At 42.1% G+C, this 18,319-nt stretch overlaps 2 protein-coding genes across 7 annotated transcripts in view; one reads left to right on the forward strand and one right to left on the reverse strand.

Moving 5' to 3' along the window:
• The first annotated feature begins 843 nt into the window (after positions 1-843).
• On the forward strand, positions 844-7,668 carry shha (sonic hedgehog signaling molecule a). The gene is made up of 3 exons (XM_073488594.1): positions 844-1,143; positions 4,924-5,185; positions 6,989-7,668. Exons 1-3 carry the CDS (start codon positions 844-846, stop codon positions 7,666-7,668), a joined length of 1,242 nt encoding a protein of 413 aa, XP_073344695.1.
• A 4,371-nt stretch (positions 7,669-12,039) lies between these two features.
• rbm33a (RNA binding motif protein 33a) overlaps positions 12,040-18,319 on the reverse strand; it is a 28,658-nt gene continuing 22,378 nt past the window's right edge. For 5 of the 6 annotated variants that reach the window (XM_073488799.1, XM_073488801.1, XM_073488797.1 and 2 more), the window contains exons 17-19: positions 17,981-18,166; positions 17,571-17,659; positions 12,040-17,385 (exon numbers count right to left, since the gene is read on the reverse strand). In XM_073488799.1, coding sequence (XP_073344900.1) covers positions 17,337-17,385; positions 17,571-17,659; positions 17,981-18,166 — 324 coding nt within the window. In that variant the 3' untranslated portion in view covers positions 12,040-17,336. Of the gene's footprint in view, positions 17,386-17,570; positions 17,660-17,780; positions 17,833-17,980; positions 18,167-18,319 lie in introns of those variants that run through there. The other variant, XM_073488800.1, reaches the window with a different exon arrangement.

Consider the following 18,319-nt stretch of genomic DNA (forward strand, 5'->3'; position numbering starts at 1 on the left):
CAGATTTCTCCAGGTTTTGATGAACCCAAATGGCACAAAACGTCTCCAAAGTGATTTTCGTGCGTGTATTCACGTTTCACAACAGAAATGAGGTTGTTAGCTGTTTCAATTTGAAATCCACCAATCTAATAATCTGAGCGCTGAGTAGACTCGTCTTCATGTTTATTTAATTCATAACAGGGTCACGGCAAACTCATCCAGCAGAGGTGTGCGCAGTGCGCATCCACGAGCAGTTGTATTCTCCTGGGGAAATGCATTATGTGCGGAAAGTTCTCCCAGACGCAGTTCAATCACACTGAAATCACTTCACCTAACTACACTGCTTCAGATTGGAGCCCGGCACTGACTGTGCTCCTGTCTGTCCTGCCTTCCTCTGTGAAATCTGGAAAATGGGAGGGTAAAAAAAGACGGTTTATAATTGATGTTTTCCCATGGAACAGCCCCTCCTCCCCGCAACACAGGCTAACCCTCAGGTGGAAGAAATCTTTTAAGATTTTTTTGTGGGATAACATCAGGAGGGTTTGTCTAGGCGAGCCAATCAAATCCCTCCCCTGCTATAGATCGGTCCTATAATACAAAGCAGTATAAGCGGTCGCCTCACACAAGCGGCTGCAGCTCGACTAGAGATCCCGTGGCTTTTAATTCCCTCACTACTTTTTTTTTTTAACCCTCCTTCGATGTGCCCCGTTATTACCATTTGTCTGAGGCGTTCATTTCCGCACCTGTCACAGTAGAGACCAGGCGAAGGCGAAGTAGAGGAGGAGACAAGGACATTGCGAGAGCCGGGAGAGGCAGACGGTAGAGATAGCAGCGGCGACTCGTCTGAGATCTTAAAGGACAAAAATGCTGCTCTGGACCAGAATCGTATTGGTCGGTCTCATCTGCTTGTCCTTGGTGTCCTCTGGGATGGGATGCGGACCGGGCAGGGGCTACGGCAGGAGAAGACACCCGAAGAAGCTGACACCTCTTGCGTACAAGCAGTTCATCCCCAACGTGGCGGAGAAGACCCTCGGGGCAAGCGGCAGATACGAAGGCAAGATCACAAGAAACTCCGAGCGATTTAAAGAACTGACTCCCAATTATAACACAGACATCATATTCAAGGATGAAGAGAACACCGGTGCCGACAGGCTAATGACTCAGGTAAGGAGACAGAATCACCTTTTTTTTTTCTTCTCCCCCCCTAACGCACCATCACTGCGCACTGCAACAACCTCCTTGTCAGACTGATTGCGCACCTTAAGTGAAGTCTCTGTTACCCGCTGCTGAACTCTTCACACTAAGCCTTTAAACTTCACTGTAAAAAAAGAAAAAGCAGATGCGCTTTATGCAGCAGCACGGGAGTTTTCAAAGGCTGCAGGCTGGAGGCGAATGTAGAAAAATCCAGCTGGAGAAGTGATGTGCAGGCGGACAGTCAGGACACTCGGCCTTCATGATTGTGACAGTGTATTTAAAATATTAATGTGCCCCTCTCCTCATATCTATATTTGTATCTTTGTGAGGCTCTATTTGTTGTTTTACACGCGCGTTTTCGTGCCTATATACATTTCGCGAGCACATCCAAGCGTTTGTTTGCCCGCTGGAGCTCAACATTGCAGCTTGTTTTAAGCGCCTTTTTCTTTATTCCAGCCGTGAGCACAGGGAGCTAGTGATGCGCACCGCTTCAAACAGCCGGGCTTATTCAGGCATGGCGTGGCTCAATCAGACATTTTCTCGCGCAGGGCTGCTGTAATTTAGCCTCTCGCAGGGTGTGCATCAGTGCATGAAAACAGTAACATTTCTTTGAGAGTGTTCTGAACACTATCAGGACTTCATAAAAGGGTGGGACTCGGGCAATTATAGGAGCCGAGGCGCGCAGGGGGTGATGGTGCCTCACTTTGCAATTGGATTATAAACATCTTTATTCAAATGCTCCATCCTCGTGCTTGGCAGTTAGTTATCAAAAGCTTCACAGATGAGACGAGGCTCGCGATGGTAGCCCTGATTTCTTTCCAGGCTGCAGGACGCCGCGTCTCTTCGCCATGACTTTTAGCACTCAAGATGCTGGTGAATTATTAAAGGAGCTTGGGTGATATTGGCTCAGTAATAATAAAATGCCGGTGGTGATGGTGCTGTTGCTGCTGCTGTTGGTGGTGGTGGTGGTGGTGATGAAGCCAGGCGCGCGCCGGAGTCCCTGAACCCGTGCCTCGCACCATGCATGAGCACGAGCTCCGATGAAATATTCACTGTGCGTGCGGTCTCGGCGTCCCTCTCAGCCCTCCCCACACCGCCTCTGTGAGACACCTATAGCTTCTCATACACACAGAGCGTGAAATTGCAGGCGCGTGGGGATGTGATGCCCAAAAGTGGGGTTCAGGTGGACTCCCACGGGTCCTTGAGGGAGGCTCCAAGGTATCCAGGAGAAAAGGAATTGTTTCTATTCATTTCTGAGAATATTAAGTCATGTCTGCAAGGCTTTCACCCCACCTGCTGTAGAAACAGCTGTGTTTACAGGTCTGTATAAAATCGCACAGGCGAGGAGGGAGTTCCTCAGATAAAATGTGATTATCTGCGTCTGGAGTTTGTCTATTTCAGGGCTGTAAAATGTCTACGAGCTCTTTTGTGATTTATAGATTTTTTTTTAAAAAAAAAGGAGCCAGTATTTGTGGCTTCTGGTTCATCAACCGCTTTCCATTCAGGATCCGAGCGTTCACAGAAAACACAACAACAGGCTCCAAGTGTGACATGTACATGAAAGGGCTTTTTAGGCTCCTCTCCCTGAGTCTGAGACGCAGTTTGAACTTATGACCTCTGGTTAGCGGGAGGCCATAGTAAGTTAAAACAGGTGAGATTGTCCTTATCGTGCATACAAAAGAGCGGGGCTGTAGCTGCCACCGGCACAATCATGATCACATGGAGCAGTCTTTGCGCGATTCCAAGCTTTACGCACGAACCGAGCGGGTTTTTACGCACGGACTTTTACGCACGAACACGTTGGACTTCCCTCGTTGTGTTGCGTTTTTAGGAAACATATGTTATAGTCTTACATGAGACGGGGCACGTGCCTGCAGTAGCTCCCTTAGGTGTGTGCAATAAACGTATTAATCAATCAATTCACTGAGGTCTAGCCAAGACTGTAACACGTGATGCTTCTTGAAGGAGCGCTTCAACAAGCGTCTACTCCCTTAACTATTAAGACACTCACTCCCAGGAAAGTTGCCAACAGAGGCGTTTAACAGACATTTATGGATGGTGACGGGGCCTGAGACGAACAATGTCATCCATCTAATCCACACATTATGGCTTCATGTGCGGTCGTAAAATATTAGTCGCAGTCTGAGTGGAGATTTTCAGTCACAGTCAACGTTTCATTTCTCCGAAGACTCAAGAAAATTGGTAGAATTTAGAGAAAGAACTCGATTTGCAGCGTGAAATCCTGTCATCCACACTGGTGAATGTTACTTTTCACCTTTAATAAAATGTCCCACCAGGCTTCGGCTTCTAAAGGTGGCGTGTTTTTCGCAGTGTTGGGGGGGTCTCTGCATGGCCACAGTGCAGACGCGTCGGAAAAGAGATGAGCTGGCGGCTTGTTTGCACTGACAGGTAGCTGATAAGTGTTTCCTCTAACCAAATCATTTGTGAAAAGATTAAGAGGGAGGCTGTTGAACAACTTTACCCCGAGCACAAAGCGCCGGTCTGCAGGCGCCCTGCTGGGCTTCACGGTGGCTGAGCAGAATTTGGCTTGATTTGCGGCACACGACCTAATGAATTAATAAATAGGTTAAGCTTTACGGCTCTTGACTCCGACAATCCCACTCTGAATGTGGGAGGTTTTTTGGGGGGCCTTTTTTTTTTATTCAACACATTCTACAAGTGTGATATCCTCATAAAACACCCGCTGATATATGTGGAAACTCTTCTTTTATACGAGTTTTTGGGGGTTCTGTGTGAACATTCCTGCTGTCCATAAGGGAGGAGAGGACAGTGGGTCACACACATAGACGCTTCTCTGTGCGCCCTGGATATTTCACAAGTCTGTCAGTCAGCAGCCAGAAAACACATCGACTTAAGGAGGCATGTCACGTTTCCCAAGACTTTGCAGGAGAGGAATAATGAAAGTTTCCCTCCGCGGTCGCGCTGAAAAGACTCTTTGTGATGTTTTATTTGACATATTGGTTGAGTGTCGAGAATAGTTGTCTTGGAGAAGGCCAGGCATCTTCATTGAGAGCGCGGAGAGGTTGGGGTGCGACGATTTATTTATAGGACGAAACTCCAGATATTTTTAAGGCGGCAGCCGCTCTTCAAGATCATCCTCATATCATCTGCATATCAATTATTGATTGAAAGAAAACAAACAAGTTGCACCCCAACAAAGAACTCGCTCATTCCATGGCCTAATACAAACTCATGAATTTGTAATGCGCGCATGTTGCGTTCAATGCCACCCTTTTGGGGTAGAGAGGGATGCTGCTGCTCGCACCTTTTCCAAGACCAGAAGACCCATATGTTATAGGCCAGTGAAGCGAATGCGGTGCCTTATCAATATTTCATCAACAGCTTTCTTATCCGAGATGTGCCCTCTGACGCTGCTGCTCACTCTCAGAGATGTAGGCTCACAGATGCAGCTCAGTGCCAGCGTTTCCCCTCAGCTGGGAGGAATCAGGGGCGTCAGGTGGGGATGGAGAGGCCTCAGTGAGTCAAGGAAACAAACCAGATATCTTATTAAGAAGCGCTATTTCTGGGGGGGAGGGGAAACAACCTGATTAAAAAGATGGTATATTTTAAGTCAGTTGTGAGCAAACTTGGCAACAGGAAATTGTGCCAATAAAAGAAAGGCTTTGGTGGCGAATGCTGCCCCAGATTCAAACTTTAGCCGCGTTTTTACGCACGCTCTGGCGCACAACAGGTGACTAATTGGTCTATTTTTTCTATTTCTCCCCGCAGAGATGTAAAGACAAGCTGAACTCTCTGGCCATCTCGGTGATGAATCAGTGGCCCGGGGTGAAGCTGAGGGTCACCGAGGGCTGGGACGAGGACGGACACCACTTCGAGGAGTCGCTCCACTACGAGGGCAGGGCCGTGGACATCACCACCTCGGACAGAGACAAGAGCAAGTACGGCACTCTGTCCAGGCTGGCGGTGGAAGCCGGATTCGACTGGGTTTATTATGAGTCCAAAGCCCACATCCACTGCTCTGTGAAAGCAGGTACGGCAAGGAAACACCCAGATGTATCAAAAGAGCAGGTGCAGCTCTGCTTTACCTGACAGAAAGGTTTCAAAATAAGAGTTTCTTTAGCGGTTTATGAGGGGGAAGTCATTAAGAAGAGATGACATGAAGGTGTCAGTGTCCAATACGAGAGAGAGAAAGGACTAATTAACATATAAGCTCCAGAAATACAATAAAACGAGGTCTTAATATCTGTTGATTCGTTTATTTTGAAAAAGCATCGACTTCCTGATCATCAATTAAGCCCAAATTAACATCCAATTAACGATGAATCGCTCAACATCTCTCTGATGAGGTGATTGGAGTGCAGAGAGCAACTGTTTTATTTTGACAGGATTTGTGTATTATGAATGATGTATGGACACATCACCCCAGCGAGCAGCCTGTGTGTGGCGGTGTGAGCGTGTTTCCCATGCAGCTTATTTCTTGATCTTACATCGCCCCACACTGTCTCCTGGTGGGAACCACGACCAGAATCTAGCAAGGCTCCTCCGGTGTGTGACCCAGAAAAACAAATCATTTTTGTTCTCTCTCCGGGCTTTTGCGCACCGGCGGAAGCCAAAATAAAATGCTGGGAGTTCAGAGGTTTTGAGGTGATATTTTGGGTTTGATTATTTAATTGAAAACTGGAAGAAAAAAAAAGTCTCTTGTTGAAGCTGTTTTTTCGGATTGTGTTTATCTCGACTTTGAGATCAAGCATTTAGTTTAAGACGAGCTTCTTTTTGGCTCCTTTCCCCTCAAAGCTAAAGGACACCTATTGCGCTCAGATTGATGAACCATGCCACTTTTTTTCCCCCTGAGCTTTATTGATAAATCCCTTACTTATCATTCAGCACACACGTTTTGAGATCACAGTATGGGCCGGGCCGACGTGTCATTAGGGGTCATGCGACTTTACCAAAAGGATTTGGCTGAACAATGTTGAATTGGTCGGGGTAAATCTGGTTTTCAGTTGTCACCTTATTTCATGCTCGGGAATCTTAAAAGAAGATTAAAAGCCCCCAGATTCTGAGTAGGAAACCCCCTTTTTCTGTGTGCGGGACAGTGTGATCCTAGAGACTGGTATGTGAAGAGCTCCACCAAGGCCAAAATTATTGTCATCGAGGCTGACAACAAAGCAGGGAGAGGTGGTAGAAAGAGGGGACATTGATGTTGCACAACAGAAAGCATTTAAGAGTCCGGGCCCTCATTTAAATTCAAATCTACAACTCGAGAGGCTTGGAAAAGTGGCTCCGCTGGGTAAATAGTAGTTGTGAGTCGCCTATTTGTGTGAATTGTCACATGGAGGTTTCTGCACCTGAGTAAATATGGGAAGAGTAGCTGGGAAAGGCGTAAGTGTTCTTTACCGAGAGTAGCTCGATCCACAAGCTGATTTAGAATAACAATGCCTGCTCTTTATTGGGTTTTTTAATTAAGAATAGATGAGCCAAGGCTTTCAGTTTTTTTTTCTCCGTCTCAGACAACGTGGGCCAAGCCAATACGCATTTGGCATGGAGGAGCAGACAGGCATCATTATGCAAAATGCATATGGCCCACCATGATGTGTGTAGGCAGGAAAAACACAAACAGGAGCTAAAAGAGGAAGGTTTCTGAATGGGCTTTTGAATGGGAGAACTGTAAAGGCTCGGAGCACCTGTGATTTATTTATTTCTAACTCCTTAAAGTGTTTAAAAGTGTTAAACTCTGATGCTTTGTGACGTTTTATGCGTCTTTGAAATAATTTGCTGATGATATAAAAAGAGAATATTATATTTTAATAACATAAACTTGTGTTTTTAACAGAAAACTCAGTGGCAGCAAAGTCAGGCGGCTGCTTCCCAGGCTCCTCCACTGTCACCCTGCAGGATGGCACCAACAAGGCGGTCAAGGACCTCCGAACCGGCGACAGGGTCCTGGCAGCTGATGACGACGGAAACCCGATTTACACCGACTTCATCATGTTCATAGACCAAGACTCGACCACCAAGAGGCTCTTCTACGTCATCGAAACCGACTCGGGCCAGAAGATCACCCTCACCGCCGCGCACCTCCTCTTCGTCGGCCACAACTCCACGGATGAGGAGCGGATGTCGGCGATCTTCGCCAGCCAGGTCCAGCGCGGACAGAAGGTGTTCGTGTTCGACGCCGAGGGAAGTCGGCTCGAGCCCGTGACCGTAAAACGGATTTACACGCAGGAGCAGGTGGGCTCCTTTGCGCCGGTGACCGTGCAGGGGACCGTCGTGGTGGACCAGGTCCTTGCGTCCTGTTACGCAGTGATCGAAGACCACGTCCTGGCGCACTGGGCCCTGGCACCTGTCAGGCTCGCCCACTGGGTGTCCTCGTTGCTTTTCAGTTCCCAGAATCAAGTGAGCGCACAGAGCGACGGAGTGCACTGGTACTCCAAGATCCTTTATCAACTAGGAACATGGCTCTTGGACAGCCACTCGATCCATCCACTTGGGATGTCAGTATACTCAAGTTGAAACCTCAACTCCAGGAGCAGAACGAGACTTTAAAATGTAGGACACACGAACTATTCAGTAGATTAAAAAAATAAAATAATAATAATAATTCAAAAAAACAAAAACAAAAAAACAACAAACAAAAAAAAACGAACGAACAAACAAACAAGACAAAGGCCCCAGCGGAGTTGGGATATTTATTTCAGTGACTTTTCCATGTGTCCCCTTTCAAAGAATGAATGGAGCCTTAAAAAGTTTCTCTTTGAATAATTTATTCTCATGTGAACTCAGCTGCTGTCACACAAATGGATTCTGACACTGTGTGAGCGGCAAATTGTGCATAATCTATTTTTGTATATCTCAAATGCAAAAAAGAAGAAAAAAAAAGACTGAAAAAAAACGACGACAAAAAAAAGAGAAAAAGAAAAAATATGGCAAAGTGAAAGAAGAACCATGTAGAAAGGAGCTAACTCTGACAGGTTGTAATGTTCATATGTGCATATATGTGCAACTGACTGTTATATTTTGGGGAGAACAAACTTCGCGGGGTTCCATAAATTATATTTTTATACACAGAATTGTAAATTAGATTTTGACAGATCGCTACCGAATCACATTTCGTTATTTGAAATAGTGTAAGATATGAGAATATATTTTAATTTAAATACAGTAGTTGGGAAAGTATTGGAAAAATCTTGTACTGCTTGGTTTATTAAGAATTTTATTATTTTGGAAACTGTTCGTTTAAGTTGTCGGAGAGGGACAGATATTCTGCCTCATGTCTGCATTCTCTGCTTTTTTGTTCGTTTTTGTTTTTGTTGTGTTTCTATTTTTCCTGTTTTCTTCTGAGAAAAATATTAAAATGCAGATTCTGACAATTCAGTAACAGTTAAAGTAGTACTGAAACAGTTTCGTTAAATAAATTAATAAGTAACTCTCTGTAAATGTACTAAAATGTATTTTTCTTTTCATATTTTGTAATAGGGAAATAGTTTTATAGAAATGACCTGCGGCAGATGCAAAGTTTGGATAGTCTATATAGCCAGACCATACCAGTTAACTTTCATAACAGGGCGATGCGTCAAAAATGTCTAGAGTTTATTATTTATATGTTTATTACAAAATGAGATAAAGAAAATCTTCAAACTTGCAGTTGTTACATGTCTTTGTCTGAATGAGCAAACACAAAGAGGGACGTTTTGAAAAAGACATCAGGAGGCATTTCTCTGGACAAATTAAGGTCTTAGAGCAGCTCATTGATAAGCAGATCAGCTAAACTTGTGTTGATATTTTCCCTTTTGGTACAGTCACAATTTTTGGTCGCTTATAATTAACACTTAACAATTGTTTTACATGGTAATTGAATGGGGGGGTTTTAGCCTCCTGGGAGAGCTTGCAAACAATTCCGCCCTGTTTGCAGGCTTATAACAAAATGGAGAGAATATGGTGCTTTGAACTGCCTATTGCATGCTTGCGAAATGTTGAGAGCCCATGTCGAATTTAACGAGGTTTGCCCTCCGCAAATAACTCCTAACTTGCAGACAAATTAAACACAAGTGTGTTTGTTGGCCCTCAGTGTGCTGCTCGGTGTCTGCTGCTGCTGCTGCTGCTGGTGGTGGTGGTCAGGCTGCTCCACCAGGGACTGACACAAGAAACTCACACTGTCTGAATCACACTCCTCAGCCTTAACAAAGTGCTATAATCCTCCCAATATTTTCACAGGGACTACAAGTGTACATGTAGGAGTTAATGGCGAGGTTTAACTGGTGTGTTTGTGTCCTCTGGAGGCTTCATCTCTCTCAGATTGATTACAGCATCAGTTTCTCCCACTCAGCGTGTGATTAACTTGTGCAAGTGCGACACCATGTGGCCAAACGCAGGTAGTGCAGTTTGAAATGACGAGTATATTCTTAAAGCTGAGAGTTGTGGATGTAACTAAGTACATTTACTCAAGTACTGTACAAGCTTAAGTGTCATTTTGAGGTACTTGTACTTATAGTTCCACTTCACTACATTTTGGAGGCAAATATTCTACTTTTTACTCCGCTACATTTATTGAATTACTTTAGTTACTAGTTACTTTTCAGACTGCACACTTCATTAGAGCTAAAGTGCATTTTTGAAGTAATTTATTTCATTGGCAATCTGATAAAAAAAAACAACACACTGATCATTTAAAAAAAAAAGCTGAATATTGAATCCGATAACCGGTCGACACGTGGTACACAGTGTATACAATGATGTAAATATATGTACAACTTACTTTTATTTATAATTTTGATTGTACATTTATTGCCAGACAGTTACTTTTGATATTTAAGTGCATTTAATGTCAGATACTTTAAGACTTTTCCATTCGTGTGAGTGACTTTCACTTCTACCAAAGTGGTTTTTTAACAGAATATCTTTACTTTTATTCAAATGACTCAACTCAAAAGGCAGAAATGAGCAGCATATACGTCCATATACAGGATTTAAGTTTGATGCCTCAATCTGAATAAATGCACATGTGCTGGGAAGCAGAAATAATATGTGAAACAACCAATAAATAATGTGAATCTTTTAATTTTTTTCCAATCACAATCACAAAATTGATCCCACCCTCCACCCACACTGATCAAAGCTGAAAGGAGGCTGCTGAAGTGGCTGTTTTTAAGGATTTAAGTTTGATGCCTCAAACTAAATACATGCATGTGTAGTGGGAAGTAGAAATAATCTGTTATATTTTCCAATCACAATCACAAAAATGATCCCATCCTCCACCCTCACTGATCAAAGGTAAAAGGGGCCGTTGAACCTGAGTTTCTGAACACTGTAGCAACATGAGCAGGAATTCCATTTCCTTCTCCCAGGTCGCCCACATTGTGTTTTGTTGTTGATATTGCGAGGTGGAAACTTTTGAGAGGGACAAAGCGGCCCATCTCTTCCCGGCGCTGTGACCTTGGGTCCCTGACAGATACAAAAGCGTCCGTGCAGGGCAGCATTCCTCAGAGCAGGTAAACAGAGCCTCCTCTAATCCCTCCGGGGGCCCTCAGTCTGCTGGAGCTCAACAACGGCTTTTACAAATGTTGACATTTGCAAACATGAACAGTCTGGCATTCTGGAAAACAAAACTCCCCGTTTCTAAGAGAGTTCTGCAAATGGCAGCGCGTCGTCTCTTTCCAGGCAACATTTACTCGTCCGTGGCAGCAACCAGCCGAGCGCTCACGACCTGAGGGGTAAGTTGGAGGGAACAGAACCTCTACAGTGATCTCGTCCTAAACATGATAAACACACCTTTAATACTGCCTCCCCCTTTACTGTCACCTTAAACAGTTACACTGAACTATTAGATACATGCAGATCTTGCAAATAAACTCATGTTGGATGGGAAAATGGCTGGATACGTAGATAGTAAGGTAGACTGACAGAAGTTTGATAGATCTTAAAAATGTAACTCCTGGAGAGAGAAAGTTGATTGTTGAGTCTCATCACCCAGATCAACAAATACTGACACTTAGTGTGGGCAGCTCGGGTCAGATGCAAACTCTTGTTGCTTTAAGAAATATAACGTATACTTGAATACACATTGTTTTAACAAAATAAAAAGACATCTTGGCAGGTTTTCAAGTGTACACAGTCTGAAATCAACTCAGCTGCAGCTCTGTTTTAAATTGCAATTAAGCATCACAATTACCAGGTCAACATTTTGGTCTTTTTTAAAATTACATCGATATTAGTCCTAAATTTTATGTGAAGACCATGTGAGACCGACAAAATACCAACCAGCAACATATGCAAGATTACCGAGTGTGTTCTGGGTTCAAGAATTCACAATATCACAAGAAGAAAACTAGTTTTGGGGGATTTTAGATAACATTTCTTCAGGTCAGTGGTTCCCAAACAGGAGACTGGGACCCCTGGTAGCTAGATTAATCCGAGGGGTCACAAGATAATTTATGGGTTGGGCTGGGTATGGTTTAAAAATGTTTTAGATACTGGTACCGATACTGATACCTTGATTTCTATACAGGTTCCTGAACAATATTTTGACGATACACTGATGAGATTAACTCCTTAGGTGTTGAAATTTGGTATTTAAAGACATTTTTTGATACTCAATAGTATCGAGGCAACTGAGTCAGTGCTGTAAAAGTATAAAAATTCACCCAGCCCCATGTATGGGACAGGAAATAAGGAAAGTATTGTTCTACTACTCATAATGGTCTCATCTTTGGTTGAACTACTCGGCTAAAAATACTATGAACCAGTACAAGCGATCTCAAGCAGACACTTCTTCGCTGGTCAAACAAAGTTAAGAATCAAGGCTTCAGAGGGCAGACATTCACCTCTGACTGAAGGAACACAGTGATTTAGTCCAATTTCACAATAAAAACAAACTCGATGCCGTCGCTGTGTTTATCAAAAAGTTTATTTTTCTCAAATTGTTGGTTTAAAATGTAACACTTTGTCTCTTTAGGAATTATTCACTTTCTTGAAAGACATTCACGCTCTTGAGAAAATCACATCGTTTACAGTATCACAACAGATTTCACAGTGATTTTAGAGTTTTCCAACATGAAACATGATTACTTCATGTGATACATCAAAGTGTGAAAACACATGACAGGATGGATTGTCAACAGTTTCAGTCAAAACCCGAGGTTGGATTTTCAGTCATTATTTGGTGCACCGTACAGTTCGAGATGAGGAAACCACTGTAGTGTCTTTTTCAAAATCCAACCAAACAATTCATGTCAAGAAGCTGGGATGACCTTTGGTGCAGTGAAAGCCATAAAGCGGCTTTAGAGTTACGAGTCTGCTCTGTGAACCCGGCTGTCGTCACAGAGATGGAAACCTCCATCCACTGGGCTAACAAACAATGGTAATCCAGGTAGGCCACCCTGCTTGATACAGAAGTTCTTAAGTTCACTCAACAACGGCAGCATCAAGGAAAAGATGAGCAACTGTAAAATATATGTAAGCTTGGAAAAACAGCAATGGCGGGAAAAGCAGCAGTAATGGAAGGAAATGTGACTCTGAATGCAGCAACGTCTATTAAGTGAGGGAAGCAAAGTCTTCGTTCCGAGGCTGGACGCTGCACGGCTGTAAGAGAACCTGAAGTGTTTAGTCAGTGAGTGAGTTAAGGCAGGAGAAGTGACACAGCGGGATCGTGGCTCGTCATGGCTCCTCTCATCAGTTTGCTGTTGAAAAAATGTGTTAATACTAGAGGTCATTCTGTTTTTGTGATCTCTGTTAGTGCCACCCAAAAAACAGCTACAACCTCAAACCACCCAGTGTGTTTAAACCAGGAGCACCTCAAGTGATGGGGCCATGGCCAATGGTTTTACATGCTTTTGCTCTACTCGTTTATACCTCTCATGTAATCAGTACTTCTACTTTTTAAAACTCTTGCGGTCAGTTTTGCATTAGAGTCACAGTTTTTAAGCCACTAGTTTCCTTCAAGATTATACAAAGCAAATAAAAGCAACTGTAGATAATTTGACACTTAACACTGCTTTCTGCGGGTAAAAAAAATATTCCATCAGGTGTAAAAGTGAACTTAAATAAATAAGGTGCAACTTTTTAATTGAACAAAACAAAGACAAACTGGAGATTACATTCTGTATCTTCTGGGTTGCTTACGAAAAGGTAAATAAATAAACCCGATTAAAAACTTTTAATTTGGTGACGTGTGATAAGAACATGCTGCAAAATGAATTATTTTTCATACCAGCAGAACAAAAAAGCTTTCAAGAAAAACAGGAAATGTCTTTAAAGGAAAATAAATGTAACTTCCTGGAGAAAGATAGTTGATCGTTGAGTCTCATCCACAAGTCATCAAATACTGATGCTTAGGGTTGGCGTCCAACCTAAAAAACGTCAGTGTTTCAGTTTATCTTTCTTCAGGAAGTTACATTTTGTCGCTTTAAGACAGTAGCAAGTGATTTCAAATAACCTTTAATTATTACATGAGAGGGGCCAACTATAAATTCCCCAACTCAAATTTCAGATGTTGGAGCTTTGCATAAGAACCTAAACGCATCTACAGAGAAACAATAACATCTACTGCCTCATCATGCAACTATAACAAAACTTTAACAGCTGATTTTCACACTGTGCTAGCAACAACTAAAAGCAAAAGCTGCCTTTAAGTTGGGAAAATATATATTTTCTAATCCAATTTGTTGATTTGTTAAAGCATGCTGAACCTTTGGTATGGCCCCTTAACTTTGCCTTTAAGGCTAGCAACCACAGTGATGCCAGTCACTGCTCTACTGAAGTGATGAGACCTGAAGAAAAGGAAAGAATTAAATGATTACTTCAGCCAGTCTGCAAATGGACCTGTTGAAAAAAGTTAGCGTTGTGTAGAACCCAACCCAGCTAGACCAAAAGCTCGTATAGACTTTCCGATACTTGTCATTAGCAGCAATAATGAAGAAAGCCCCATGGACATGTCACATATGAGCCTTCCTTAATCAAATATCTGAAGAGCTTAATGCAACTATATGAGAAAAACAGCTACTGTAAAAAAAATAAATCAGGTGATAATAGAGCACCATTTTCCTCAAGTAAATTACTTTGAGAAGTAGAACAGCGTATCTAAAAGTTCAAAAGGTACAAAATGTGTACGAACTTCTTAAAATTAAGTTACAAATAGATTCAATATGAATCTGTTCTGCCATTACAAGAACAGATGTCTCATACTAATATACCCATCACTGGCATTGCCGATACTTTTTCAAATCCACAGGATTTACCACATTACTACAGGTCAAGTGTAACCCACAGCATGAAAGACATTAAATACACATCGTTAGGGAACAAAAACCTCTAGTTCAACATCAGTTCAACTAAAAACAAAAGGAATAAAAACATAAAGAAGTCAGTTTAGAACAACTGTACAACATACAACAGGAACTGAAACCACGCAACCTCAAGTTTTACAGGACTTAAGAAGGAATTTTAGGTTTTTAGACATTTTCAGACAGCCTGTTTGTCTCGAAGCATGTTGAGATATAGTGACCTTTACTGGCAAGAATCACGCATGTGCAGCTTCTTTTAAAAACTCTGTGGGTTTTGAGTTGTTTCAAGGAATAGTTTAACTTAAGGGAAATACCACTAAATGTATTAAATTGATTCACACATGCGGTCAAAGACAGAGGCCAATAAGTACTTATTAGTGTGAACAACTCTTCTCATGTCTTAAGAACTTAATCTGTGATGTCATCCAGATGCACAGCCAGGAGCTGATTTACTAAAAGTAGCTAAAGAGACCGGTTTACATGTTAACCCTCCAAATTAAATTGTATTATGGCTTATTCCAATCAAAAAAATCCAGTGAAAGCATTTAAAAAGCTGCTACATTTGCTTTATGTCGGGGCTGTATGGAGCTGAACATTAGTATGACATCACAGTTAAAGGGACAGGACAAAACTTCTCATGTTTCTGCTTATGAAGCAAATAATTTCAATGCCATAATTCAGTGGCATCTCTACGAGGTAGTATTTCTTGCCATAGAAGGTATTAAAAATGTCTTTTAAAATATGTGATAAGTTGAATACCCAGGAACTTACAGAATACGTAAAGTATAAATGAATAAAATGCAGCACAAATAAGAAATATTATTCATCTTAAAAGGCACCAGACACATGGAACATCACACACAACCACACATCTTTGGGCTAAAGTTTAACCGGCTTCACATACCTGCATGCTCACGGTATATTGGCCACTTTTTTATTTTCTTGTTTTCCCCTTTAAACTTTTTGTCAAATGTCTTATAAACAGAAACGTGGTCCAGTCATTTTTCATTTTGGCTCCAAATTAGAAACAAAACACTTGTAAAATGATTTATGCCTGGACACATCAGCATATCTTTACATATAAAAATGTTTAACTTGATACAACGCAAGTAAAGAATAACTAAAAAAAAAAAAAAATTTAACAGGATAAATATTGAGAGAAAGGTCTAGTCTACTTATGTACATGATCACTACATAGATAATGGTTGCCCCCTCGGCTTCCTATGTCACATTCCTGCGAGTAATGTACATGACATTCACAGTTGAACTACGAACACGCGTAACGATATGAATATTTAAAAGAATTGCTTTGGTTTCAGGAACTTAGAACACAGAATAGACAGAAATGTTGTGTGATGAAGGAAACAATTATGGAATCATGGAAAAGTAAATGACTTGCTGTATTTAGTTTAATAATTGATGTGGAAGTTAAGTGTTTAGAGGATTTAAGGTTTCAGTGATGTGGTTGCGCTCCCCAAACAAGGGTGCATGCTCAGAGAAAATAAAGTAAAACAAAGTGATGCATTAGAGATTGTACAACACTTTCTCACACATCTGAAGAAATGCATCTTATCTTAGGCCGATATCAATACGAGTAAGAGCGTAGATGAGGGGAATTCAATTTATGGGGAAAGTATTACAGTGAAATAACTGAACTTTTCTGCTGTACTGCATCAACATTATCGGCTCAGTGTGAAGTCAAACTGTTCAAAGTGCTCTACCAGGTATGAAGCTCAGTGATAAGGCACCAAATTACCAGCCGCAAGTCACGCAGACTCTGATCAATTACACTGGAGCGGAGTAAACCTAATGCATATCCTAGCAAAGAATTAACTTAATGTGTGTATCCTGAATTGTAAGCAACTCTCTCCTATCTGCCAATTATATGATGTACTTTAAATCGACAACAGTATACATTTAAATTGTCATCATAAAAATCTCAAAAAAGACGCATTCCCTCAAAGTACACTCAGCCGATTTAGAAAACCTAAATCTAACTACTCCATAATCATACATACAACTAAAATACAGATTATTAACAGTTAAAAGACCTCCGAACGATTAGACCAAGGAGCAACGCCAAATTACCAAACTGATCGCCCTGAACGAGAGATGATCCGAACAATCTGTCCCAGCACTGAAACTGAAAAGTACCACAAAATCTACATAAGAGTCACAACAATTACAAATCCCAAAACCACTGGGAATTTAGAAAAAAAACATATCTATATTTTGCCAAATTGGTCCCAGTCACTATGTGTCAAATATTAAAATCATCCACCTCTGTGCCTGTATGCAAGTTCTCCACTAGGTAGTGCCATTCACCCAAAAACTGCTTGGAGAGTCATCTGTACCTGAACACAGGCTGAGTTAGACTAAACTGAAGCACCATTAGTGATGAAATACTGCCATCTACAGAGGGGGAGAAACACTGCTACTGGATTTGAACAGTCCGGCCACAACCACATCCTGCATCCGAACCAAACGGCAGGCCACAAAAAAATAAAATACTACGATTAAGTGGTCACATCAGAACTATACATTTTAAGTAAATCTGTATGAGGGGGGGAGCAACCATTATCCTATGATACGTTCTACTTAGTGTCCGTGTAAGATGCTTAAAACATTCTCCACTACATAAAAGTAGGATTAACTGTCCAGTGTCTCTCCAGTGCCATTTTACAACAATGGACAATTGGTAGACAAAGTCAAACAATGGCATGCTCGCAGCCAAGGTCGTAACGTTCACTGTTCCAAGTTGATTGGAGATGAATGATGCTTCTGTGCAGACGTCGACTGTGTGAGTGACCCCCAGTAGGAGGGAAGAACTGTGCCAGGTTGGAGCTCCCTCGTTGGGAGAAAGTGACCTCTTGCAACAAGACTCCCTGGCTCTTATTGTGCTCCTCATCCATCAATCAGCGACACATCAATGTGGGACAAATCAATCATGTGCCTGTGTAGTAATTGTGATAACGTTTAAACCATTGGCTCAGGGGGCAAAAGACACTAACTCATCTTGTGCAGCTTAATATTCAAGACTAACACATTGGCAACATGTAAAGGCAAACAACCACAGTATTCAATAATTTTACTGGTGTGTCTATAAAGCCAATAAAAAAAGGAAGGAATATTGATTACCTATGGAAACTCATTTGGAAACTTGATGCATGCTGGGCACTGGAAAATTTGGCGACTGCTTTCCTCTGCTGGGGCATCATTTTGAACATCTGCGATAAATAAACACAAATAGTACAAACTTAGTGCAACAACTAGATTCACCCCTTGTCCACAAGAGGGAGTGAGGGTGGTGGAGGGAAACTGAGGAATTTGTTCACTTTTTCTACCTACCTAATTACTACGGAAGAGGGCGCTATGGGATCACACGTTACTGCCACTCTGGCTGATGAAAGTAAATATCTATGTTTAAAGTTTTCATTATGAGGGATGCAGTCTAAACATGAAAATAAGTACATACTGAATTTGTATCAGGTTTAGCTGTGAAGTTAAGTACTAGAATATAATAAAAATGCACATGCAAGAGTACCTACCTCTATGGGGCCGATGGACCTGAGAAGGTTCTTCAGTTGAGTGTCAGTTGTGGATGAGGAGAGGCCCTCTATGGACACAGTACAGCGCTCGCTCTCTGCACCTCTTTGGCTCGTTCTGGTGGACGCCGGACGACCTCGACCCATCTGACCACCCCCTCTCGCTCGACCCCGGCCCGACACGACAACCTACACCAACGGCAGGTGTGAGAAAGATTACCCACATGAGGTGCAAGTAAAATACGGGGAAGGGTTGAGAGAGAGACGGCGAAAATACAGAGTGAACCTTTCAGTGCTTAAACAGGCATGTTGATGTTTTAATCCTGCATGCAACCGTGTGCA

Source organism: Pagrus major, chromosome 19 (genome assembly GCF_040436345.1).
Source record: "Pagrus major chromosome 19, Pma_NU_1.0".
Lineage (NCBI taxonomy): Eukaryota > Metazoa > Chordata > Actinopteri > Spariformes > Sparidae > Pagrus > Pagrus major.